Consider the following 27,869-nt stretch of genomic DNA (forward strand, 5'->3'; position numbering starts at 1 on the left):
TGCACACTGCATTTATAATTACACATGGACATATTTCTAAAGTGAAAAGAAGCAAGTGTCAGAAAATCAGACATTCAGCAAACATTCTCTGCAGGTGAATCTTCCAGGTTCATGTGCTTTAATTGGCAGTGACTGATTCTCCATCAGAGGATGATTGAGGAATGTCACATTCACTGCTTTATCAAAAGACCTCATAGTGTTTACTCTAGAATAAAAAGTTCAGAGTTAAAGTTATAAATAATTATTCATGTCAGGAGATATTTACTTCTCACTAGGACACAGTGTCGCCAACCCACCAGAATAATATTTTCTGACATGACACCCAAAATTTACTGGTGAAGCGCACCCCCTAAGGAGCCGCATATGAACTGGATCCCCACTCCTGCACAGCCAGACACACCAGATTTTCACAGGCACTCCAGAGTCAGAGAACAGTCTGTGACTTTGTTTTTGGCTTTTTTTATTAGAGGGTTAATAACTTGGATAGGAGATTATGGGATGCCCACTTTAACTTCAGCAAAACTTCTGGGACATTCCTCCTATATACAGCTTCAACTTCTTCCTCCAGCACACACTTGCTTGTTCCCACTATGTCACTCTGTGATGACCTGACAGGCTACAGTCAGATGTAGCGATGGCCCATTACAGGCAGGGACTCACAACCCTTAAGAGTGTAGAACAGTGGAGTGACACAGCTTGTACCTTCACATCACTTCCTCTCTGTGGTCACTGATCCCAGCACCACCTCTTCAGGCCCTGCCTGCCCTTCTGGCTGCAGCGGCCCCTTTGACTAGCTCTCCAGGAGATCTCACAGGGAAGAATGAAGACTTAAGCACATCACTGTTTTCAGAGAGACTGGCTACATGTGGCAGTCTCCCCCCTTGTTAGTCCCCAGCAGTGCTGCTCTACTCACACTGTCCTCTGTCTTGCTCCCGCGCCTCCAGAAAGGGCCTCCTCCCATGTGTTGTGGCAGGATCCTTTCAGCACATGAGTCCCGGCCTAGGGTCACCCCCCCCCCCGCCCCCCCCAGACTAGGGGGCACCCTGAGGGCCACCGACAGCCTCCTGAGCACTGTATTTCCTTCTTCCACCCGGCTGCCCTCTGCTGACATTGCACATGTCGATTTATGGAGTGGTCTTAGCCTTCTTCCAGCCAGCCTCTTGGGATTAGCTGAGGCTCCATAAATATTCAAGGCAGCTCCTCCTAACCTCCAACCACTAGCTCTAGAAGATTCTACAACCTTCTAGACCAGGGGGAGGCACCAAAGGAGCTGTCAGGATCAGTCATTCATCCCTGACTCCCTGAACCCTGACCCAGATTCAACAACTCAGGCTTAGCCCTGAGCTAACTAAATTTACCTACTCTAACAAAACCTGCACTAGCACACACTTGAGGGTGCTACACTGGCACAGCCAAGTTTTTACTGGCATTTCCAAAAATTACAAATCTACAGTTTTAAGTGCATATTTCAGTATTTAAGCTACAAACACATACAATATGCAATTAGCAATATGATTTAAGGTAGATATTAAGGAAAAAAAACATATTTCCTAATTTATTTTCGATATAGTAAGTAAGTAGCTCAAGGACAGGACACAAGAAATTAGAATAGGCAGGAACACACACACATGAAATTGACTCTCACAGTGACACTGACAGCAGTATGCAGCAGCACAGATGATCATAACACCTCACCGACATGACACATCACAGTGGCAGTCTCTTTCCACGGCAGGTGGTCTCCTCAGTCCACTCCAGCCCAAAAAGCACTGACAGTCCCGCTCCCAGCTTGTGTTGCTCCCGCCCCGCAGATCTGCACACTTGGTTCCCTTGTACCATAACATCACATGACATGCTCAGGCCACCCTCTGCCAAACCTGCCGGCATGCTCGAATACACTGTAACAAGCACTCGGATGGTCTTGGCCGGCTCTGCACCAGAACTGCATTCTATGCATTAAGGTGAAAAACCCTCTGTGCTGCAGCTGCCCACTAGACCCCCACTTTTTCTTACCTGAGCCCAATCCGATCCAGTGATGTGCAAGAGCATAGCGTCTACTCATTGGACAGATTAATAGCATCGGAAGCAATTGGCTGTTAATCAAATCTACATTAATCAAATCTACATGGGAGCAAGAGGTAGGGCCAACTCCCGCTGTCTGTGTCAATGAAGGCAGCAGTGGGACTCGGGAGCAAGCACGCGTGGCTGCCCCCCCCCCCCCCCCGGGAAAGTGGCTTTCCCTGGGGGCATGTGAGGAAGAGGAAGGACCTGGAGCGCCGACGGGGGACCCTAAAAGAAGAGGATTGTGTTTCTCTGTGTAAAACCATTGCACAGAGCAGGTAATTATAGGCATGTTTGTTATTTTTTTTATTTCTTTAAGCCTAGTCCTTACAACTAATCATGCTGTATGTTAAATTGTGTTATTGCCTTTTTAAATCCATTTGCATGCTTATCCTTTCACTTACCAAATCAAGTGACAATATATTAATGTAGCGCCCTCCTAGGTAGGTGCTAAAGTGAATGTATATAGTTTTTGGTTTCTCTGCTTAACAGAGAAACAACTAGGCAAATGTAAGTGCTGTCTGACTAACAGAGAGCTGTAATTATTTAGTGAGGTCTGCTAAGTGTGCTCAGGTTCTGCTCATGCTTTCTTGAAAGTTTCACACTGATCTAATAGCTATGGAGTATATTGGACAGTGGCTGGAAACCTGGCAGATGAGAGCATGGACGTCTGTACAGCCGTGGCCAATTGGAAGGGGATGTGCCCCAAGGCATGCTGGGTAACTGTATTTATACCTGAAGAGCACATGGGCTCGGGGACTTCCTCTACAGAGAGAGGTCCAGAAGAGGTATTGCATGCTTTGTACACTCAATCTAGTGTGTCAGAGGGGCTAACGTTCTTATGGAGGTCAAGGCAAAGAACAAAGGACCCATCTTAACCAGGGGCTCCTACAAGGGTAGCGCTACATTGCTGAAGAAACATTGGCCTGGCTATCTGAATATCAGATATAGGCTTGTCTAATGACCTGGTTGTTTTTAGTTAGACAGGACAATCCTTTTTCTATGGGCACATTCACTGAAATAGTTTGCTAGAGAGCATCCCAATTATGAAAATGTCTAGAAAGGAAATTGAATATTTCTTTGAAATTATAACAGTATCAGGGAGAACAGGGTTATATTTAGGTTTGTGGTTGGATGGAAAGATCACAGTACTAGGATACCCCTCTTGGAAAAAAAATGTAGTTAATGGAAACCAAATGTTTATTTATTTATTTTTTTTATCATATATGTGGAACATAGATGTGTTTTTCTTCTTGTATTTTAAACATGCTCATTTGTTTCAGAAATGATGAAAGATGATACTCATTACTATTAAATACCACTTGTGCAAACGTGTCCAATGTTTCATTGGGCCTTGGTATACAGTTTATAGGAAAAATGCACTTATCCTTTTCTGCTCCCCCATTTCCCCTCTTCACTTCAGTGGGTAGATAGATGGTTTATCAACCCTGTACTGCTACAGATAGCTCTGTTGACAATAGGCTGGGGAAGGCAAAAAACCTACTAATGCACCACACACACTTTAGTGCATTGCAGTCATTCATTTTCAACAGCACCTCAACCTATTAAGGCAACACAATTCCAACATACATTCCTTGCAGAAAACCTCTGCATCAGAAACGTAGGTGCATACCTGTTTTAGATTCATTGTGTTGCTTTGGCAGTCGATTCCAATAAATGGGTTTCCTTATTGTTACCAAAATGGGCCACCTTGCTGTGAACGGGCATTTAGTGGACTAAAATTGATTACAATAAGGTTGATGAAGAAAGAAGTTACTATGTTTTTTAATCTTAAATCCATATTCTTTTTATTTTTTATTTTTTTTTCTACAGCTGCCTAAAGAAGTATTCCTGGCATGGTATGATTTTACATACTTACATTGGTCCAGCTTGGAGCAATGTAACTATGCATATGACATACCTGGCCGATGCCCCTGGAAGTTAGAAATCACTACTCCAGTGATCTCCACTTGCTTTTGGTTCCTGTGCTGAGTAGCCGGTCTGATGCATTGTGAGCACAGGAAGTCGACTGCTCAGCACGGGCATCATTCATAGAATGCTTTGCATTTTCTGAATGAATGCAAAGCATTCTCTGATTAAACAAGGTGTAGAGGTGGGTTGGTGACATCATGCTCTCCACTTTGTCTAATCAAAGAATGATTTACGCTCATTCAGAAAATGTAAAACATCCTGTGAATAGCGCCCATGTTGAATAGGCAACCTTCTATATTCACAATGCATCAGGCCAGCCACTCAGCACCCGTAAGCAAGTGGAGATCACTGTAGTAGCTGTGTCTACTTCAGTGATTTCCAGGGGCATTGCCTAAGTATAGTATATACAGTACACAGTCATTGACTCCAGCTGGAACGTTGAATCTTTTAAAAAATATCCAATGCCTGGAATTCTTCTGGAGATCTTCAGTGTTGTCAAATATCAGGAGGCAACACTGCCATAGGATGATGTGTACCTTATAGACTAATAGCACTTCCTTAAGTGTACAGAAATGTACATAACACATACAGTAAAATTAACGCATATTCTTAAATTGCGGGAATATTCTTATATTTTTTTTCCATAAAAACCTGTGCAGCACTGTCCCCGTAGGGCTTGCTGGGTGATGACTTGTTGGGCCTCCTCTGATTACCTGCAGACAGTCACTTAGGGTACAGTTCACACATTCATCCTTACCCCAATGGTTTGTTACTCAATAAACAGTCCTGGGGTTTTGGTTTTTGGCATATATTGTGGATGGGAGAAGGAAATAGTGGGATACTCCAACTTGAACTACTTACAGTTGATAAGGACAACTCTCACTTATCCTCACCAGGTTACTTGTGGAAGTAGTCACGCTGCTTTAACCATAATGCCATGTGTATGGAAAAGGTTAAGTCTCCTTGCTCACTCTCCAGCAACAGACTTGGTGAACTACGTTATCTTCAGGATACTCATTAGATCCTTCCAGTCAGCTCTGCAGGACCTCTGGGTTCAGTTCTGCTCTAACTCTTTATGCCCTCAGGTCGACCATCTGAGCCTGCATGGCAACTACTACAGAGGAGGAGGCAGCTGTCCCCTCCCTCCAGGACTCTGCTCTCCAGCTGAAAGACCCTGAGCACATGTGCTCCTGGCATTTATACAGTATCCCAGCATGCACCGAGGCACTTTCCTCTGCCAATCACCAGGGCTGTACTAAATGCCTGTGCATTCATTTGTCAGGTTTCCTCCCACTGTCCAATATGCCTCCCTACTGGACCAGTGTGAAACACTTCAGACAAACTGAGCTGCACCTGAGCACCATGAGCAGACCTCACTAGCAGATCCTGCTCTCTGGTAGGCAGAGAACAATATAGATTTACCTGGCAATCCTCAGGTAAGCAGAAAAGATCCAAAACTATACCCTCTCTCTCTAGCACCTACCTAGAAGGGTGCTACACATGTATATATTGTTTCTGTAAGTAAACTGTATTGTTTTATGCTCTTGGATGGATAACATGCCAATGTGGTTGTCCAGCTGGCTGTAGCATGACAATGAAAACATCAACTAAAACAACACCAACAAGGGCATCAGGGTTTAAATAAAAAGCAAACTTGACCAATTGCATTCCAGAGATAAGGCTGGTAATGCATATGGTAAAATAACTCAATAGATTGAATGTTGGGTCTGATGTTTTGGGGACCCCTAAAACTTACTTTGGAGCCCACTCTACAAATTGTGATAACCTCCATGACTCATATTAGGTATGTTATATTTACATCTTTTTTTATTTTTACATACAATCTTCAGTTTGATTTCAAACTTAGGATAGTAACGTACAATACGTATTTGAATTATTTTGGCATTAAAATAAATTTTACACTCATGCACTGCACAATACCACTCCAGAAATACCGAACAATATGCAGTAAAAAAATCTGCAAGGCAATGCCTCACCATAGCTATGAATCAAGTGTAAGTAATAAGAAATTAAAGGGTTATTGGTTGCCATGGCTAGTGCTACATGTGTAGTGATTTACTGTTTTAATAACATTTATAGAATAATTTCATTTTTAAATACAGGGACACAGACATACCAAAGAACAGAACTGAATACGCCGAGCTCCTTTAGAGGCAGGAACTGATGTGAACATTTTATTGTTCTAGGCCTCATGCACGTGAGCAGAAAAAAACTCCACCTTAGCATTTTTCATTGTTTTGTCCTAAAACCAACTCCCTTTTAGACAATGTGTTCATGCTCATTGTGAAGTTTAGATTCATATTTATAGCAGTGTTCAGGAGCAAATAAAAAAAGGCCCCAAACCTGCGTTTGAAGAGAAGCTCACTGGCTTAAATACATGCATATAGGAGCATAAACACATAAATTCATTCAGGGGGCTAGAACAAATTAGTATTCTGACCAGTGGACTGAGCTTGCATACACTTCTAGACACCATGTGCCTGTTAATGTGTATTTACAAACCAAAATGTGCATTTCTTTACTTTCTGTCCCCTCCGTGCAGAAAGTTCTAGCATACATAGGAGTATTTTAATATGCCGGTGAACATGAAGCCTGAAGCACTGCAATAAAAAGAAAAGGCCAGCACTATAATGATGAGTAAAATAAACTAAATATGAGGACAATGTTGCCCCAGGGTTATCATTTTCAAATGCAGAAGCAAGGTCAACTCAAACTGCTGTAACAGCTTGAATAGAAAATCTTTCTAAAAGCCTGCATAAGATGTTTTTACATAAAGGAAATACAACATCACTATTCCCATCTTCTGATGACCTTCCTAGTATATGTCCTATTACTGATTTATTCCAGCCATCTCTACATTCTTACACAAGGTATTACAACTTTTTGAGGAAATGATGATCACATAAATAATACAAAATATATGCTTACTTACATACAAAAGGCAGAGTAAAGGGCAGGGGTGATGTGCATAATGCACTCACCAACTTTCAGCAAACTGAAATCAGAATACAGAAAGTTTAGCCTCTGTACTTTCCTTCACAGTAACATTAGTAAATGCCAATGGTTGCCATAGATTATATGATTCAGAGTGCTAACAAGGAAAGGATTTTTTCTATAGGCAGTAAAATATTTATTATAATAGGCTTTAGTTTAAGAGACATCTGTCATGTGAGAAATTCAGTATGTGCCTGTCTAAAAGAAAAAAAAATCTATTTGCTTTGCCATTCATTTAACCATTTGGCAATACTTTTTGAGTCGCCAAAACAAGTATGCTAATCGGAAGAGGCATGTTTTGATCTGCATGCTTTGTATGGCTCAATGGCATAAAGACATTTAGCATGGCAATGGGGTAACTAGAATTTTCAGAAACTGATCTGTTGTGCCAAACCTATAGCATTACTAATTTTTTAAGTTAACCTACCTAGGACGTGCATGTGGATCAGAAGAAACAAGTCCAGATCTGAATACCTTTTCAGGCTCAAAGTACTGAGGCAAGAGTTATCATTGCAGCCAAGTAGCTAGCATTTTCAAAAGAAAACCTCAACAATCCCACTTACATGTTTTTTCCATGACAGGCCTATGTTAAAGGAGACCTAACATAAAAGGATGCCATTGCTGTCCTCTCCTAAAAATGATAGTTGCCTGGTTGGCCTGGTGACCCTTTTGTTTCATTGTTTTAAGTCACAGACCTGAAACAAGCATGTCAATATATACTTCCAACTTTTCTCTAACTCAGTGGCTCAAATTAATAAAGTTAGCAGATAAACATAATAACCAAGCAACTAGAATTTACAAAAGAAGATATGGATTGGTGGAGCTCATATTTCTCTTTATATGTTCACGTGGGCACTGGAAACAGGTGAAGATCTACCACGTATGTATGACTTCCTCTCATGGGAGGTGGATGGAGAACCAGTAGAGATGAAACTGTAGTGTTAATCAATTTCTTGACGTTTCATAGAACACTTGAGGTCATTGAGATGCTTAGCTCCTTATAATTTGTTTGGATACTAGGAGCCTGATTTGGTTCTCTGTTATGCATTTGCATTTTCTGGCATTTTTTTTATTAGTTTTTGATGCATTTTTCATGCTATTTTCTTGTGTTTTTCAATGCATTTTTCTTGAGCTCCCATTGAAGTCTATAAGGGTCAAAAATGCACTATGTTGCACCTGCACTTTTCTCCAAGTTTCACAAAAGTATGTTGCATAGGCATAGACGGGATTCCTCTTATTTAGCATTTACACGCAATGACCAATTTGTCACAGATGGCATGGGCTTGTACAAGGAAGAACTAAAGTGTGAAGTAAGAATATAAACTTTCGATAATGTGCAGAATAATAATAATAAAAAAAAGAAGTTTTTCTTGTCTGTAAAAACTTTTAAAATTAACATGGGTCACTTTACATTTTAGTAGATCAATTTCAAATTATTGGGGAGCACCTGGCTAGTGTCAGCTAGGCACTAAGTCAGTGTTGGTATGTATAAAGAACCTATAACACAGTTCTATTACCACTCATCCACACTAACAGTCAACATCAAATACTATCTTCAAAAATGTAGTTGAAACAAAAAAAGACATAGCTGGCTGATTTCTAATCATTGATTTCTTATTGTACTATACTTATCAAACATTACTTTACTGTCATTTTTCGGTAGGTTTTATCAGTAAAAATATACCTGCTATAAAGATACTATTGTAGACAAAGGCATAGTGTTAGAAAATAATTCCATCAATAGATATTGCTATGCTATCAGGTCACTTCCAATAACCATAGTATTTCAAATCCACACACAAGAAATGATAACAAAGGTATAAAGCAAACATCAGGAAAACATAAATTGCAATACGACTTATGTTTGCATCTGAGTTGCTTTGCTATAAGTTAATGTATTAGGAACTTAAGCAACTCAGAGCAATTCAGAAGCAACGTGACGAGAAATTGAAAAGGAAAATCAGAGCAATTCAGAAACATTTGGAAACATACTGCGTTTGACTTCTGAGTCTGATGCTTATATATATGAGCCCGTAGTAACATCAATCATAAGCATACTGATCAGCAGTCATGATCAGCATCAACTACCGTCAACCTAATGCTTGAACCACAGCAGTACAGAGTGTAGAGTACCTATAGAAAACGAATAAGTATGGTGGGGATGACCATCCACAAAAGCATAGTAAACAGAACAAACAATATCTCTTACCTCTTTTGTTATGGAGTCTGCCGAGATAGGGAGAAGACAAACCACAGACAAAAGAACAATAAGAGGGATAGCCATGTTTTTCTTCATTATCCTAATCATTGTAAATTGGGCATAGTGCAGAAAAAAAATGATTAAAAAGACAGTTCCTGTAGTTTGAGCCTGCACTGCATCTCTATGAGTTTGTTGTGCCTTTAAATATTTTTCCCAAGATCCAGGCCCACCTCTCTTTCCTGTACAGGGTTAAACATCTGAACATGTGATATCTGCCAGTCACAGGAAAGCATGCAATTTTTCACTGTTTGACTTTAAAGAGGGACATTTGGATACAAACTCAATACCAGGATATCCTAAATGAGCCGCGTGGTCCTGAGACAGAGAAGCTGCTGACAGTGAATCTAGTTTGTCATTTGATATGGTTGATTGACCTGAATAAATATAAGACATTTTTAGGGGGCACTTTCAAGAATAAAGTAGATCTAAACTCTAAATGGAAGTTCATTAAAGTGCATGCAAAGCTAAAAACGTTTTTTTTTAATAGTTTTGGATAGAGTGAGGAAGGATTAGAACTCATGTAAGGTTTGTACTGCTATCAGGGGCTCAGTTAGATTTACCCTAACTTCCTAATAATTCTTTCAGACAGGAAGTAAGTAAAAAATCTGCAATAGGGACACAGACAATATAAAATATTATTTTAAATGGAGACTGTATAAAGTTTCGATTTCATTTTATTTAGAAGTTTGTGTTATAAAAAGCCAACTTGTTTCAAAGGTTCAAAGGGTACCCCTTCAATAGGGCTTGGTACTGTTCAAATGAGCATGTACTGGACTGATACAATTGGAGGGCTCCTGATGGGTAATTGGTTTGGTCACTCCAGATAATGGTCTGCTTAACTGTCATTTGGAGTGATAATCCTTATTACCCCTAATGATCCTTCCAATTTTATTAGTCTGCTATTGTACATGCTTTGTTCAACTGTACCAATTCCTGATAAAGTAAGACCCTTTGAACACACTGGACGTTTATGATACAAGAGTCTCAATAAAATTAAATTTGGACTTTGTATGTTCTGCTTTTGGCACTTTCTTCCTTGGACACCCAGTCCACACTCAATTAAAAAGCTGACCTTTGTCCACCACTCTTGGGAGAGATGCCTAAGGATAACCATTGCCTCCACTCTGCTAAAGACCTCACTAAAAGACCTACTGCTTTAAGGCTCGGTTCACATATATGCAAATTGGATATGTTTTAAACTGCATCCGGTAAGCATGACATGTGAACTGAAAGGGCTTTCTTTGGAGCCGGTTCACATAGGTGCTGGCCGGCCTCAGTTCATTTTTAAAAGGAGTCTTGTATGATTTTCAGTCTGGTTCAGGTGCAATTTCAAGTGTCATACACTTTAAAATTCGCACCCGAATCAGTGAACTAAACCGCACAGGACTCCTTTGAAAAATCCCAATGAAACCATGCTAGGACATATGTGAACCAAGCCTAGGCTATCCAGTTCCCCACACCTTTCTCCAACTTCCAGAAATAAAAGTCTGACAGGGGCTCAAGCACTCCCCTACTCTACTACAGAAAAACATTGTATTTCTGTTTGTGTTGCTTTTCAAAAGTTCCTCTTACTACCTTTCTCATAGAATGCTGTCAGCTGGATAGAAAGTAAGAGTAAAACTCTCTAACAGAGCCCCAGATAGCAGTAAATACTTGACAGTGGTTGGCTGCGCTGTACTTAAAGTGATTGTAAACAATCACCTTATAAAACAACTCATTCCATTTAAAGCGGAGTTCCACCCAAAAGTGGAACTTCTGCTTTAGGTAGTCCTAACCCCCTGACATGCCACATTTGGCATGTCATTTTTTTGGGGGGGGGGGGAGCGGGTACCTAGTTTTGAAAGGTACCCGCTCCCACTTCTGCTCGGAGCGCCGCGGCGCCCTGAACGGAAGTTCTCCTCTCCCCCTCCCTCCCTGCAATCTTCTGGGACACGTCAGAGGTCCCAGAAGATTGCCGGCCAATCACGGCGCGCAGCGCGACTCGCGCATGCGCAGTGGGTACCCGGCTGTGAAGCCGCAAACTGTCACAGCCGGGTGCCCACAGCAGTGATGCCGGCGCCGAGGGAGAGGATCGAGGCTTCGGGCGGCCGCATCGCTGGACCGTTGGACAGGTGAGTGAATGGCTGGAACTCCGCTTTAAAAAAGAAATGAAAGGCAAAACATTTTTGTATAGCTATAAAAAAAAACATTATAAATCCTTTTTTTATAAGTGATCACATTCCCTCTGTTCTCAGCTGCATAAGAGTTGGGGGGGGGGGGGATAGAAGCAGCAGCAGGCTGAGCTTTCCAATGACAGGTTGTGCAGGGGAGGTGTGTCAGGACATGTCTGATCATTGGTGAAGAGCAGCCTCAGAATAGCTAGAGAACTTACCACGATGTGTTCTCTTGCTTAGTGTGGTCAGTTTTTAATCGGAAAGCAAGGGGATTTCACACTAATGAAGCAATACAAAGCAAACAGGATACTTTCTCACACAAGTACATGGTACAGCACACACATATCAGGAACAGGGCTGCCATCAGGGGGGGACAGGCCATACACATGTAGGGGGCCCGGACGTACCAAGGGGCCCAGCCACCCAGGCCCCAACCAATGAGACCGAGTGGTTGCTGCTGTAGTAACTAGCAATTGCTAAAGCAGGGCAGCCACAGAGTGAGCCAATGTAGCCTTGCTCAACTCTTTGCTGAATACAGTATATGGGTCTGTCTCTTTGCTGTATTGGGATGTCTCATTTCTGAATTGGGATGTCTCATTGCTGGGTTGGGATGTCTCTTTGTAGAATATACGGGGTCTTCTCTTTTCTGGATTGGGATGTATCTTTACTGGATTGGGCCATTGTTTTGCTGATCATATGGGGATGCCTCTTTGCTGAATTGGATTATTTTCATAATATGTTGTAAGAGTTAAAAAAAAGTGGATAAACTGAAGGACTCGGTAGGATCACCAGTGGGCGGATTCAGTGGGACGGCCATTGGACGGGCTCTGGGGGGCCCAGGCCTAAAGCTGTGTGGGGCCCAAAAATTTCTGATGGCTGCCCTGATCAGGAATATGAAATGTTGGGGTAACAAACGCTTCAACTCTAACAAAAACTAAGCAAAAAAGTTTTAGCTGAGCATGCACTTAAAACCACTGTGTATCACAAACAATTACCATGTCTTTTTTCCCCAAAATATGTTTGAAAAAGTTGATTTCCTCTACTCTGGTAAACCTTCAAAGCACTAAATATTATCAAAGGATACAGGTACCATGCAAGTTGCTCAGGACTGAAAAATGGATGTTGACTTGGAAAAAAAAAAACGTGTGTTTCCCTCAGACATTGTGGCTACAACACTCTGACCAGATATAGTTTTGTGGTCTACAGCAAACAAGCGGGCATGTATTGTGGAATTAACAGTACCATGGGGAGATGATGTTAAAGACCCTTATGAGAGAAAGAAGACCAATTACCAGCCTTCTGAAGAAGATGAGAGTGAGGGGAGGCTCCCTCCAACAACCAATCAAGTTATCAAATGTATTAGAAAAAGCAGCATTTGAAATTGATTAAAAGGAAAGACAACTGGGCTACAAGATTAGATAGGAGGGTATGAAACTGAGATGGGGGTGACCTGGGATGCGATGTATCACTGTTGAGCCCTCTGGAGAAGTATGGATTATTAATGAAAAGCCAATGAAGGAGGGTGAACAACTGTTGACCCTGAAGATGTACCTACCCTCCCAGTTTTCACGATACCAATTCCATGATTGCTTACCATAGGGATAGAAACATCAAGTCCTACTTGCTTTACCGTCTGTCTGTTTTGTGTAAGAGCTGCTACTTGGGAATGCAAGCTACACAACTCCTTCTCCGTCATCAGGAGCTCTAGCGAGGACCAGGCTGATGCCCCTCACAGTAAATCTTTCACTTGTGACACAACTGTTTATGTCAATTTTGTAAGTTGTCATGTTATTTTGAATGGTTCATACAGCTTGGACCTCTGCTAGTCTGTCCAGTACATCCCCTGGAATTTGATCCTTTAGCAATTTTTTTGACATCCGTATTTTCTGTATTTCCCTTAATCTAAAACTAGGAGTATATAAGCCCCTATACCTGACCAACAGTGTTCTGCCAAGCCTGTGGGCTCATCAATGAAATGCCAAAGAATGATGACCATGGTGACATACCTACCCTCCCCCTTGTCACCAGTAGCAACATCAAGAGAGCTGATTTACCATAGGGATTGAAACATCAAGTCCTATTAGCTCTACTACAGTCACTTTCTGTTTATATGCACAAACCCCAGCCCCAAGTAAACATCATTGCTTTGGACCAGCTTCCTAATGGTGGCAAAAGTGGAGTGGATCATACCTTGAATATTCAGGCAGCCATTTCTCTTAACCAGAGGTGCATATGATAGGGTGACAATTGAAATGGTAGCAGAAAATAGATCTTTAACACTATAATGTTGTAAAGCAAACTAGCAAATCCACCAAGGAATAGCTTAAAAAGAAGAAAGACTGAGCGGGTTTTGCATGGAGGTGTGATCAAAAATGTTACCGATTGATTTCATTAACTTGTTGGCAGTTATGTTGAATGCTTACAAAAATGAGTTTCAGCTAATAGGATAAGAGCTTTTGAGGCCATAGTGTACTTACTTTGTCCACAGTATGTTATAGTGTACATACAGTACATCTATTGTTATTTTTTGTTGACTAAAATATTTGAAAAGGCAATTTTTCTTGTTTTTTATTCAAGCATATTATCTTTATCGTTAGGCACTGTTTAAATGAAGATCTAAAGTTTGCCAGTTCAAATGTTTTGAAAGAGTCAAAAATTTCCATTGGGTGTACTTACTTTTTACAGATACAATTGTATACATTTTGAAATGTGAAACTGTGAACCTTACTGCTACAGCTTTACTATTTTATTTGGCGGTCATCCAATACACTGGCTCATAAGCAGTTACTCATGTACCCTGGGAGTTACTACTGATGGGTTTCTAGGGTTCTTCTGTGTCACATAGTAAGTTCATCATACAGTGTATACAAATCATACAGTATATACAATACAATGGATTATTTATAAACCTTTAAATAATGGGCCTCATTGCCTCAAGGAGCACATACTTCTTAATCCCTTTACACTGGTGGGACTGGCACTTTAAATGGGCTGTGAAGTCCAAGGCCAGTAGGAGGGGCTCCTGAACATGCAGCACTGTGATTAGCTGCATAGTAATGACATAATCGAGAGCTTGTCCAATTGTTCCTGATTCTCAATAGTTGACTCTTGGCTGTCAGTGACAGCTCGATCACATTTCTGGGGGTGTTAATGAAGCACACCCCAGGACGAGACAGCAATACATATACAAGGGCTACCTACCCTGCCACCACATATACGGTATATGTATTGCTGTTTTAAAGGGTTAATGTGCAGTTTCAGTACAGGAGTTTTATAATTACTGTAAGTAGGTATCAGAGAATGGATTTTTTTGATGGACAGCTTTTATCTTGGGGTTTGGATTTCCTGGGCTAACCCCTCTGTTTCCATATCCAGGAATCTGAAATCTGTTTTTATGCACCCCTCATTTGTCCCACACAAATTGACAAAGGAGGTGGAGTTTGGGAAGATGGCACGGCCATTTGATGAACCCCTGATACAACAACACCCATCTCTATTGGGAGTAGTCCCAAAGAAGGAACATGATAAGTTTGGGCTGATTCATTTGCTGATAGGGCACATTTTAAACAGTTATTTTAGTGCTGCTATGTCAGCTATTCATCAGGTTGAATAGGGAGCACTCGAGAATGGGGCTGTTTGCAATTACATGAGGGAGGTTCAGCAAGGATTCCCAGTGATTAGCTGCGGGCGGCGATTCCATTGAAGGCATTGGAAGGCTGATGGCTCCCACAGCTAGTTCACAGCTTGCATGTAATTACTAATGGAGATTAGTAAACAATTGGGCCTGAACAAAGTCTTTGCTCGATTACATGTGAAGTTTGGGAGTACTTTCTGGCTCAGCAAATGACAGGCCGTTGTGGATGGCGCCCATGGTATGGGCATTTGACATTGATCTGCATACAGATGCTAAGAGCAGTACTGGTTTTGGAGAGTTTTGGCAAGGGGCATGGTGTACGAAAGAGTGGCTGAAGTGGAAGGCAGGATACCTGCAATTTGGCACTTTTTAGAGTTGTTGCCTGTCTTAGTTGCTATGGAGCCGAATATGGTTTAACTAAAATAATATGGGCGGTGCGAGTGGTACAGCTGGTGAACAGATTGTTGGCTTTTTCCCATCCAGTGGTGATATTGTTTAGACATTTGGTGTTAAGAGGTTTTCATCTCAACTGTTTTGTTTAAATAGTGCATATTCCCGGTACCAAGAATTATGTGGCTGATGTATTGTCTTGTTTCCAGTTGGACAGAGTCCAGATGCTGGCACTGGCAGAGGAGCAGTGAGGGATCCCATGTCCTGGGCATCTCTGGATAGTGGCATTTGGATATCAGTTGAGTTAGTGCGAGGAGGTGTAGAAACTTGGGGAGCATACTCTACAGCTTGGAGGCAGTTTGTAAGTTTTGCAGACAGCTCCTTTCGGGAAATGACATACTGACATTTTGCTGTACTGTTAGTTTGCCTCTGGTATGTCAGTTTAAAAAATTAATGGGCACTTAGCGGCATTTGATTTTCTTTTTACGTTTATGGGTGTGTAGGATGTCACAAATAATTACTTAGTGGTTGGACTTTGCACTGATCTGGGTATTGGTATTGCATATCAGGCGGTGAGGACATGGATGTTTAGGTTTTCAGAGACTTAATTTGGTATATCAAGTTTGACTTGCTTCACTTTTGCAGACAATGCCCAGGAATGGTGGTGGTCTGGTCAGACATAGCAGCTAGGCAGGTTTAAATTAAAGTTAGGTTTGGATATATGTCTGCTCAGTGGACTGCCACAACAAAGCTTGGATCAAAGTCAGTAATGAAGTAGGCATATTTTTGGGCTTCTTCATCAAGAGTCCCCCATACACCAGCCGCACTCATTATATTAAGGGCTCCCTCTACATCAGGAGCCGCCCCTTTGCATCAGGACTGACCCCATTACATCAGGAGTCATCCGTTTCATATTAGGAGTCCCCGTTTCCATCAGAGTTCCCCTTTCACATCACAGTCCCCCCAGTGCTGTATCTTGGCCTAGGCCAACAAGGCCCAGGCCTAGGGCAGCACTTTGTAGGGGGGGGGGGCAGCAAAAAATTTGGACTTGTGTTTGTTGCCAGTGATTATTTCACTTATTTGTATAAGGACTATGGACTTTCTATTTATTATACAAATAAGTTACATAATCCTAGGACTACAATCAGTGGCAGCAAACACAAGTACAAATATCTTAAAATAACTGATGGGGCTGCACTGATATGGCAGCACTGATGGTTGCTAATGAGTTGCCAGTGGTGGGTACTGATAAACTGCACTGATGGGCACTAATGAGGCTGCATTGATGAGGCTGCCCTGATGGGCACAAGGCGGCACTAATAAGCTTCACTGATGGGGCTGAACTGATATGGTGTCCTGATGGGCACTGATATGTTGCACTGATGGCCACTGACGAGGCGGCACTGATAAGCTGTACTGATGGGCACTGATATGATGCACTGATAGGCTGTAATGGTGGCCACTGATGAGGCTGTACTGATATGCTGCACTGATGAGGCTGCACTGATGGGCACTGATAAGGCGGCACTGATGGGCACTGATAGACTGTGGTTGTGGTTTACAAATGACAGGGCGGTTAATAAACAGGAAGGAGTGTGGCCTTTACAGAAAGGGGTGTGGCCTTTACAGGAAGGGGTGGGTCATATTGCAATTAGGGGGTGCACGTTTAGTCAGGCCTAGGGCAGCACAAAACCTAAATACACCACTGAGTCCCCCTTTACATCAGTAGTATCCCTATACACCAGGAGTACCCCTTACATCAGAAGGGATCCCTTTTACTTCAGAGTTTTCCCTTCACATCCGGAGTTCCCCTTTACATCAGGAGTTCCCCTTTACATCAAGAGTCCCTCTTACATCAGTAGCCCCCTACTTAACATCAGGAGTCCCCCTTTCACAACAGATTCCACCTTTAAATCAGAAGCCCCCTCACAGCAAGGTCCCCTTTACATCAGGAGCCACTCTTTATATCAAAAGTCTTTCTTTATATTGGTAGACCCTCTTTCCCTTAAGGGTTCCCCCTTACATCAGCAGGTTCCTTACATCTTGAGTTCTCCCTTCACATTAGGAGCCCCACTATATATCAGGAGTCCCCCCTTACATCAGGGTACATAAGACACCCCCTACTTAGCATCAGGATTTCAAGTTTCACATCAGAGTCCCCTTTTACATCAGGAGCCCCCTTACATTAGTAGCCCCTACTTAACATCAGGCGCCCCCTTCATATCAGCATTCCCCCTTTACATTGTGTGCCCCCCTTACATCAAAGGCCCTCTCTACATTAGGAGTCCCACCTTTCCCATCAGGAGCCCCCCCCCTTTGACATACCTTATACAGCAGCTGGTTTTGCAGTTCTGTGAGTGTCATTCCAATATGGAACTATTCAGTAGTTCTGGAACTGCAGCCAATCAGGAAAGGTCTGGCATTGTTACATGACAGTATCAGAATTTCCTAATTGGCTCAAGTTGCAGTTGAAGTTGCATCCAGGGCATCTGATTTATTACATATTACAATGACAGAGTACACTTACTGAACTACAGGAATGGCTGCAAATTCATGTCGGCTGTCATTTCTCCTGACTTGTGCCTGCTGTGCAGGAGAACAGTGAGCAAGGCAGTGGGGGTAATGAGGAATAATGCTCAGCTACATGGGACTGCAGGATTTATAGGTGCTTTTTCACTGCATGGTATGGCTCGGTATGGCTCGCTTTGGCGCTTTTCCACTGTATGGTACTGCATGGTACGTGTTTGAACGGTTCGGTACGGTTTGGTACAGCGGCGCTTTTCCACTACATGGTACGGCTCGGTACGGCTCGCTTAAACAATACCACCTCGGTTGGGGTTCCAAGCGGGCCGTACCTATACCATATCCCACAATCCTTTGCATGCAGCCTTGATTGTTTGTCACTACTAGCCACTGATTGGTCAGAGAATTGTTGTAATCCCACCCACTTACTACTTTAGTGGAAAAGCAAACCGAGCCGAATAGAGCCTATAAAGTGCTGAAATGTGCCGACTCGTACCACGCAGTGGAAAAGCAAACTGAACCGAGCTGGGCCAAGCAGTGCCGAGTGGAGCCGAGCCGGTACTTGCAGTGGAAAAGTGCCATATGTCAGCAGTCCCACAGAATCTGAAACTGTTGGGAGGTATGGGCATGAACTCATCAATGCAATTCTCCTTCTTTCACTATCCAGTCACAGGGTGGGAAAAGGACAAGACCTGTAAAAGGTAATAATGTGCAGCAGAGAAAATGTAGGTCTCCTCCCCTGCCAGACATGGCTTTGCTATGTGACAGAGCTGTGTAAGTCATAGAACTGGATAAACAGAAATGCAAATTCTTTGGAAGGTAAAACAGTCCTCTTTCATATATGACATCTACTGTCTAGGTGTAGTGGATGTCTTACACACTTCATGAACTTTAATTTACTATTTTAATTGTGCCTATGTAGCTTCAAGGTTCTCACAATATCACTGTATTTGTTTAGGATAATTGAATTAATAATTTATCTAAGATTTGTGTGTGTGTGAGTGTGTGTGAGGGGTGGGTCCAAACGTAGTTTCAGCAATATTGCCAATTTTTTGTATTTATTTTTATGATGAGTTTGCTAAATTTTTGGTAGAACAAACCAGGACAAATCTATCTGTTGCATAAGAGGTGAGTTAAAGAAGAAAATTGTGCATTTGTCAGCATGTACTAGCAGTTGTTTTTATAACAATCAGTCCTATAGGAGCATTGAGATTCAGTAGGAACTGTGAAAACAAAGGAACTTCCTGCAGACTCATCAGATTCCTGTTGATTACTTGGACAGGACAGGAAAACATGTACTCTGTCAATAAATAGGTTATAACACATAATGAATACACTGCACTATCTTGCTAATATGATATCATTCTATACAAGCTGGTGAAAATTTGTTCATGGTGAATTGAGGATAGCCAAAATGGAGAAAATTGCATTATTCTATTATTCACACTATAATGCACAAAATGATCTGTAATACACTACAATTCATATAACTGACTTTTACATCCTTTTTAAGCAGCTTCATACCTAGAAAACATCACGGATGTATACAATATACAACCTATGGTACAAGCACATCTTTAAAAAGTTAAAATCAATCAAAAGGCAGCGCTAACAGGCAGTGGCGGCTGGTGCTCAAAATGTTTGGGGGGGTGCAAAAAGAAAAATGTAATAGGTATTGCTTCACGCCAAAAAACGCAGTAAAAAAATTGCGTGACTTTGAAGCTGTGCCCCCTTCAATGCAATGAACACTGTGCTGTGCCCTCTTCAATGCAATAAACACTGTGCTGTGCCCCCTTCAATGCAATGAACACTGTGCTGTGCCCCCTTCAATGCAATAAACACTGTGCTGTGCCCCCTTCAATGCAATGAACACTGTGCTGTGCCACTTTCAATGCAATGAACACTGTGCTGTGCCCCCTTCAATGCAATGAACACTGTGCTGTGCCCCCTTCAATGCAATAAACACTGTGCTGTGCCCCCTTCAATGCAATAAACACTGTGCTGTGCCCCCTTCAATGCAATGAACACTGTGCTGTGCCCCCTTCAATGCAATGAACACTGTGCTGTGCCCCCTTCAATGCAATGAACACTGTGCTGTGCCCCCTTCAATGCAATAAACACTGTGCTGTGCCCCTTTCAATGCAATGAACACTGTGCTGTGCCCCTTTCAATGCAATGATTGCAGAGTGCCACAGCATTGTACCCCAATGATTGCAGAGTGCCCACAGCATTGTACCCCAATGATTGCAGAGTGCCACAGAACTGTACCCCAATGATTGCAGAGTGCCACAGAATTGTACCCCAATGATTGCAGAGTGCCCACAGCATTGTACCCCAATGATTGCAGAGTGCCACAGAATTGTACCCCAATGATTGCAGAGTGCCACAGCATTGTACCCCAATAATTGCAGAGTGCCCACAGCATTGTACCCCAATAAATGCAGAGTGCCCACAGCATTGTACCCCAATGATTGCAGAGTGCCACAGCATTGTACCCCAATGATTGCAGAGTGCCACAGCATTGTACCCCAATAAATGCAGAGTGCCCACAGCATTGTACCCCAATAAATGCAGAGTGCCCACAGCATTGTACCCCAATAAATGCAGAGTGCCCACAGCATTGTACCCAAATGATTGCAGAGTGCCCACAGCATTGTACCCCAATAAATGCAGAGTGCCCACAGCATTGTACCCCAATAAATGCAGAGTGCCCACAGCATTGTCCCCCAATCAATGCAGAGAACAGCGTGCGTGCTCCCTTCAATTTAATGCACTTACCTGGCGGCGGCGGCTGGTTCTTCCCTCCTCGATCCAGTCCGTCCTCTCTGCGGCGGCTGCAGTGGCGGCGGCGGCGGGAAGGTGAGCGGCTTCTCCCTCGTCCTCCGAGCGGCGGTGACGGTGAGTGACTGACTCATGCACCGGCACCGCCCCCATTGTGATGTCAGGGATCGGATGTCCTGGATGATGATTGGTCCAGGCTGGAGACTGGACCAATCACAGCCAGGATATCAGAAAGTTGGGGTGTCCAATCGCAAAGACTTGCGCTCGGGTTACGCCCCCAGAAGGCAGCCGATCGGCGCCTCTTCTGGGACGTAAACCCCACCCCCCCCCCCAGTCACCACTTCCATTACAGAGGCCGGCGAACCCAATTTTTTTTTTGTAAAACTTTATTTGTTCGCTTTGTCATTTTTTTTCTTTCTTTTTTTTTAGGGGTAGGGGGGCGGCGCCCTGGCGCCCCCTATGCACGGGCCGCCACTGCTAACAGGTATATATAAATAAATAGATCAGTGTATACTGTGATCAAAATATTGAGATACATACAAAATAAAGTGCATATTGTGATCAATAAATACAAAATGTGTACATAATAAAGTGCATAAATAAAGTGCAATCATATATCCATTGTGCAACCATGTGCAATAGTGCAAAAAATATAAATTAAGGTGCAGTCCAAAAAAATGGTTCCCTTCAGAGGAACTAAAGTGCTGAAAAGGTGCTCAGGTAATCCACATAGGTGCCCAGGTGCTCTCAGGAAGAAAACCCCCTATGGGGATGCACTCACCAAATCAAGGATAAAAACAAGCCTTATGCAGACACAGTATCCCCTGGACGGATGGATGGATCCAGCACAGCTTTTTAAGAATAACTTTCTAATGACTCCTCTCCACTTTCTCCACACCGGTATGTTAAAAGAAGGGGAAGAAGCCAAGAATAGTGAAGCCCGTAAGTGTTTTATTTCAAAAAGTTAAAAGAATATTACTCACAAACGTGAAGTTATAATCAGCATTGGTTTACAGTCACTGCAAGTCATTCCACTTCCGCGTACGCTGCCGGCGTGTGTTCCACGGTGGTTTCAGGAAATGACGTTGTGATGCTCCGCTGCCCGGAAGTGCGTCGACGCGTTTCGCCTGCCTATTTTGGGCGTTATCAAAGACATCAAAATAGGCGGGCGAAACGTGTCGACGCACTTCCGGGCAGCGGAGCATCACGACGTCATTTCCTGAAACCACCGTGGAACGCAGGCTGCCAGCGTACGCGGAAGTGGAATGACTTGCAGTGACTGTAAACCAATGCTGATTATAACTTCACGTTTGTGAGTAATATTCTTTTAACTTTTTGAAATAAAACACCTACGGGCTTCACTCTTCTTGACTTCTTCCCCTTCTTTTAACATACCGGTGTGGAGAAAGTGGAGAGGAGTCATTAGAAAGTTATTCTTAAGAGGCTGTGCTGGATCCATCCATCCGTCCAGGGGATACTGGACGGATGGATGGATCCGGGGGGATCCATCCAAAGCGGGGGGTTGAGCTGTACTGGGTGTGTGTGTGGGGGGGGGGGGGTTGACTCGAGAAGGGAGGTAATTTGTTGTTCTACTCTGTCTACTGACCCGTCTCTGTCTATTACACTTTTCTGACTCCTGTGCTCTGTGTTACACACTCCTAACCCCTGTACTCTGTACGTTACGCACTTCTGACCCCTGCGCTCTGTCATTCCTGACTGCTGAACTCTGAGAATTACATATTCCTGACCCCTGCACCCTGTGTGTTACGCACTCCTGACCCCTGTACTCTGTGCAATACGCACTCCTGACCCCTGTATTCTGCAGCTTAGGCATAGACCATAGCACTCTGTGTGTTACTTATTCCTGTCCCCTGCACTCTATGTTTTATGCACTCTGTATGTTACACACTCCTAATCCCTGTTCTCTGTGCAATACGTACTGTTGTCCTCTATACTCTATGCGACATGTATTTTTGTCCTCTGCACTCTGTGCATTATGCACGTCTGCCCTCTCGGTCTGTGTCTTAAACACTTCTGACCCCTGCACTCTTACATAATGAATTTATGCTGTGATATGGATATGGCTGCTAGCAAAAAGGGGTTGATATACATAAAAAAAATAAAAATAAATAAAACATTAAATATAAATCTTTCCAGCGCCAAATATTAAATTATAGTGTACCATAAACCACTGAATAAAGAGCAGTAATAATCACATTCACAAAGCAAACAGTGCATATAGTCATAAAAAAGTGCTACAATGACTATGCAAAGCAAATTTTAATGTAATATTTGGCGCTGCATAGATTTATGTTTACTCTGTGCAAAATGATCTCAAATTTAAAGCCCCTCCAACTGTTTTGCAGTTTTACTACATGCACAGTTTGCTGTCCGCCACCCCACCACTTATGTCTCCATGCTTTATTCTGTTGAGAAATCAACCCCCCTAACATCTCTAGCCACGACCATTTGAGTAAGGGAATATAATTAATGTAGAATTTACTTCCTGGATCCATCTGCTCTTAGCTCAGCCATGCAGGCAGAAGGGTGTGCTTAGCTGAGAAAGCTCCTCCTTCCCTCCTCCAGATAAAAGAAAAAAAAATGCCCCCTGAAGAATCCTGGGATGAATGATATCATTTTGGCCTCAGCCAGAAACCTACTGAAGAAATGTAAAAAAAAGTAAAAAAAAAAAAAATATATATATATATATATGATATAATATAATATTCCTTCCTATCTATTTACGAATGCTAGCAGCATAGGCATTATGGAGAATTATTGTTGATTGAGAGTTTAGTTCTGCTTTAATGCGTATATGGTCCAGTTGTTGCCTGATTTTCACAGAAAAATTTGAAATTGGGCTGCATGTGTCCCGACGAGTATATTATTTGTTCAGTTATTTTCATTCTGTAATGACATGCCCATTACAGAAAGTTATGGATATTACAAACAATATTGAAATTATTTAATTAAATAAATATCTGATCTTCTGGATTACGATGTATTGTTTCCTAAAGCCACAGCCCCTGTGTGGATGTTACAGTTGCTCTGATTTTTAATCAGTTTAGTAATTTTACTAAATCTCAATAAAATCTTTGAACAAGAAATGCTTTATACAGAGAAGTATCAAAAAAGTAGAAACAATGTTGTAACTTTTTTTTTTATATGCTTAACATCAATTGATTAGCATTATTTTTCTAGCCAATCCAAAGTAAACAAGCACCTCTTAAGCTGGCCATACATTTGCCAGTTTTTTTGTTCAGTCAGCAGGTTTCAAGGTAGGCCTGAAGCAAAAAAATATTGGCAAATTACTGGGCTAACAGTGGAGTCAATGAGTAAGGCTTGCAGGAAATGTAATTCGCTTGATTGCCCCGTCAACACAGACAGTGTTGATGCTGGAATCCACACTGCCGGGCCATTGTCTTCTCAGGACGAGGGGTGGAAAAGCTGTCCCGGCCCGGAGGAAGACAGTGAAATATTGCTAGTGACTATAGCAGCCTCTAGCGATAATCAAAGGTAAAACCCAGCAAGCTGGTTGTACCCAAGTTGATCGATTGATCAACCTGGTACATTCAGGCTGCCCATACATGGTTCGAATCTCGGATGGTTCCTGCTGAACCGGCCGAGATTTAAACCGAGTATAGCCTGCCTTACTGGGTTAACCCATATAGATCTTGCAGTGAGGGATTTTGAAAATCTTCAAGCAGTTCAAGGCAACAGATGATGAAGGAACATCTGACTATGCCTCCCTACTTTATGATTGTCGGGTGGTCATAGTGGCAAGGCATTTGGGGTCTTTGGCGGCGTTCAAAATTTAATGTGACACATCAGAGTATAGGCCCATCTATGCTAGGGCGTTCTCTGTTGACATTGGGTTAATCTGGAATTTTTGGAAATTGAAGTGTCAGCAGAGAGCTGGGATTGTACTCAGACCAGTGTTCTGCAGCTGGGGACCTTTAAGTGGCTCTACAGATAGAAACCTGTCTTTGGTTCATTAGTGCCTCCAAAGACTGGCAACCTTGTTCATTATTGGTTTATTATTATTAATATGGTTCTGTCCAAATGGCTGCAAGCGCTGACCAAATGGAAATGTTCCACCAGGACTATTCATGAGATCGATAGATCGACTTCTCATGACCAGGAATTGCCATAGATGAATCAAAATTCTTCTGATCCCTGCTGAACTGATCAAATTTCGATCCATGCATGGCCAACTTCAAATGGTTGTAAAGGCTGAGGATTTTTTTACCTTGATGCATTGGGGGAAAAAAAACCTTCTATTGTTAGCTCCCCCTCTCCAACCCCCCCAAATACTTACCTGAGTCTGGTCTTGATCCAGCGCTCCTGAAAGCAGCGGCACCGCTCTCTCTCTTCCTCCTCACTAGACTCAGTGAGAGCAGTGGGATCCGGTGACTCCAGGAAATATGGCATTGCTGATCTCTTTTCTGAAAATGTTAGTTGGCTGACATGCTCGTTCGTTGGCTTTAGTACTTTCTCCTTGACCATGAACAAGCATGCAGATTAGAAAGTCAACAGCTTTACTGGTGTGTCAGAACTCCCAGAACTTATTTCAGGTTCATGCCAGAAAAAGCTAAAGCCACTGGGCCAGCATGTTAGCCAGAAAGAATTTTCTGAAAAGAGGTCAACAATGGCAGTCTTCGTATTCCCACAATGAAGGTTACCTGTAAGCGTATGCAAACCCGAAATCTATTTTTTTTGTTTGACTTGCATTATGCCCCACTTTATGTAGTTTTTTCAATCTTTCAATCTTGGGGATTCTGTCAGAAGCAGCACTTCTGTTGCAAGCTCGCAATGAGCACCAGCATTGTCAGTCTGTCAGGGTTAGGGATCAGGCTCGGGGACCAGTAACTATAGCATTAGAGAGGCTCCCATCGAGCAGCTGGATAAGTACACAAGCAGGGCACCCTGGCATATGACACAGGCTCACACGAGGTACAGAGTCTATGCACTAACCAGTATTCACCAAAGTTTCTAATGGTGGAGATGGGTTTTGCTGCATGTCCTCAGGATCACCCCACCAGGAGGTGAACAAGCCAAAGATCATGGGGGGGAACAAGGAATTCAAGGTTCACCAGAAACAAGGCACAAGTTAAGATTATCCAAAGAACCAGACAGAATGCTTTTTATCATCTCAGGTGGCTCAGCAAGAAGAGCTACTGCCAGATACAACAGAGGTTGTGAGTGCAGATCCTGGTCCTAACAGACGCAAACAGCAATAAAGACACATCTTATGTTGTCAGGCATTTATTAATGTCTGCATACTCCCTTGTTGCTGCTCAATAGCATGTCTATATCCCGGTCCTACAAAAAAGATGAGCTTGTTGGAATACTAGTGAATAACATTCTCTCAGTTGGCAGAGCTGATCCATTTGGCAGCTCTTACAAACTTCTTATCTACCTTAACTTGTATCAATGATTTCCTGGAATCAATATTTTATTGCTCCCCAGAGATAATGCTGGCGCCAGAGGTGTCTTATATATGCACACCTGGTTGGTGCCATACCTCTCAATGCCAATCTTGTGTCTGTTTGTAACTTAAGGGACCCTCACCATTGATACTTTTAAAGTAGGCAATTTAAAACTGAACTCTAGATAGATATAAAATACACCCAAAATAACCCAGCTCTGTAATTATTAATGTTTCATTAAAATAATTTTTAAATGCAAGCAGTGTAAGTACAGTACCTGCAAGTGACCTGGTCAAGTTCTTGCAGCCCCTGTACAGAGGAGCAGAAGTGTGAAAAGAAGAAGCAGTTTGACTAAAGTTCGGTGGGGAGCAACTTAACATTATCTAGTAAAATCTTTTTTTTTTTTTTTACTGTAATTCCTTGTTTGGAATGCTGTGAGTGACCAAATACCTCCATTTGAAGCTATCTACATACAATATTTTAATATGTATATAGTTTCAGTGTATTCTGACAGCAGAGGAGTCATTGCTGTTACAGAATACAATAGCACAGCAGGGAGGAATTCTCTATCCACCTTGAAAATGTGGATGGAGTAATCAGTTTTTTTTTTTTGATCAGTTGGTTGGCTGATCAAAAAAAAAAGATCTATCTATGGCCAGCTTAAGAATACTACAAGTCAGAGTCATGCCTGAATTCACAATCTGCATTTCTGTTTCAACCAGCAGCTTAATCAATATTGAATACAATAAGCAGCAAATAAAGAAGATCCAACATCTTCCTGGATACACCAAGTGTACATACACCAACGCACAAGTTGACTGACTAGGCGTATGCCAAACTGGGTCCACTCACTCTGGTAAGCCTCCTCAAACGATTGGCGGTGGGTGGACTGTGTCACAACAATTTTGTTTTTGAAGAAATTCGATTTCACATTCACTGTGGCAATAAGAACTTTTACCCTTTTTACCACTTTATTGACATTTTTTTCACATTTGAGTTATTGTGAAGTTGTTTATTACATTTATACATTCTTTACTATTGAGTTATTATCTTTGTTACCTTATTAGGTTCATCATTTCCAGTATATTCCATTCACATCTAGCATTGCACATTTTGTTTACATTGTTTATTATTTGCACTAGTTCAAGTGTTGTGCTGGCTGCAGTTTTGTTTGGACATTACTTTTACGCGATAATTACTATTACTTTTGCAAATAAAGAAGCGTCAGAATAAATCTTTAGGGTTTGCTGGCATTGCAAGCTTTAATGACCAAGCAGATGTAGGTACGCACAGTAAACGTAACTCTATCTAACTTGAACTGTGAAACGTGAACCTATCTAACTGATTGTACACAGATGTACAATAAATACAGTGTGGTCCAAATTTGCGGTGCATGATGAGCATTGAAATAATGTTGCAATTGCGCCTAACATTCCTATCAAGAGCAAGAAATGTGTGTCAATATTTTACCTGAAAAAAAAAAAAAAAAAGAATTAAAGTGTTACTAAACCCACAACAGTAAAATCAGTTTGTATATGCAGTAAAGCATGCTTGTTATACTCACTGTGGAACCTAAGGAGGTTAATCCTCACCATTGTGTAAAAAGGCTGTTTGATCCTGTCTTTTCTGACCCCCCCCCCCCCTTCCTCCACTATCCCCAATCCATCTTCTGACAGTACAGAGCCTTGGGA

General features: G+C 42.2%; 1 protein-coding gene across 1 annotated transcript in view; it reads right to left on the reverse strand.

The window, feature by feature from the left end:
- Positions 1–9,376, reverse strand: part of STAB2 (stabilin 2) — a 218,552-nt gene extending 209,176 nt beyond the window's left edge. Inside the window, exon 1 of the mRNA XM_082254467.1 lies at positions 9,218–9,376. Within this exon, the coding sequence (XP_082110593.1) occupies positions 9,218–9,316 (99 nt within the window). The 5' untranslated portion in view covers positions 9,317–9,376. The remainder of the gene's footprint in view (positions 1–9,217) is intronic.
- Between the last annotated feature and the right edge of the window lie 18,493 nt (positions 9,377–27,869).

Source organism: Pelophylax lessonae, assembly GCF_965119305.1.
Source record: "Pelophylax lessonae genome assembly, chromosome: 4".
NCBI lineage: Eukaryota > Metazoa > Chordata > Amphibia > Anura > Ranidae > Pelophylax > Pelophylax lessonae.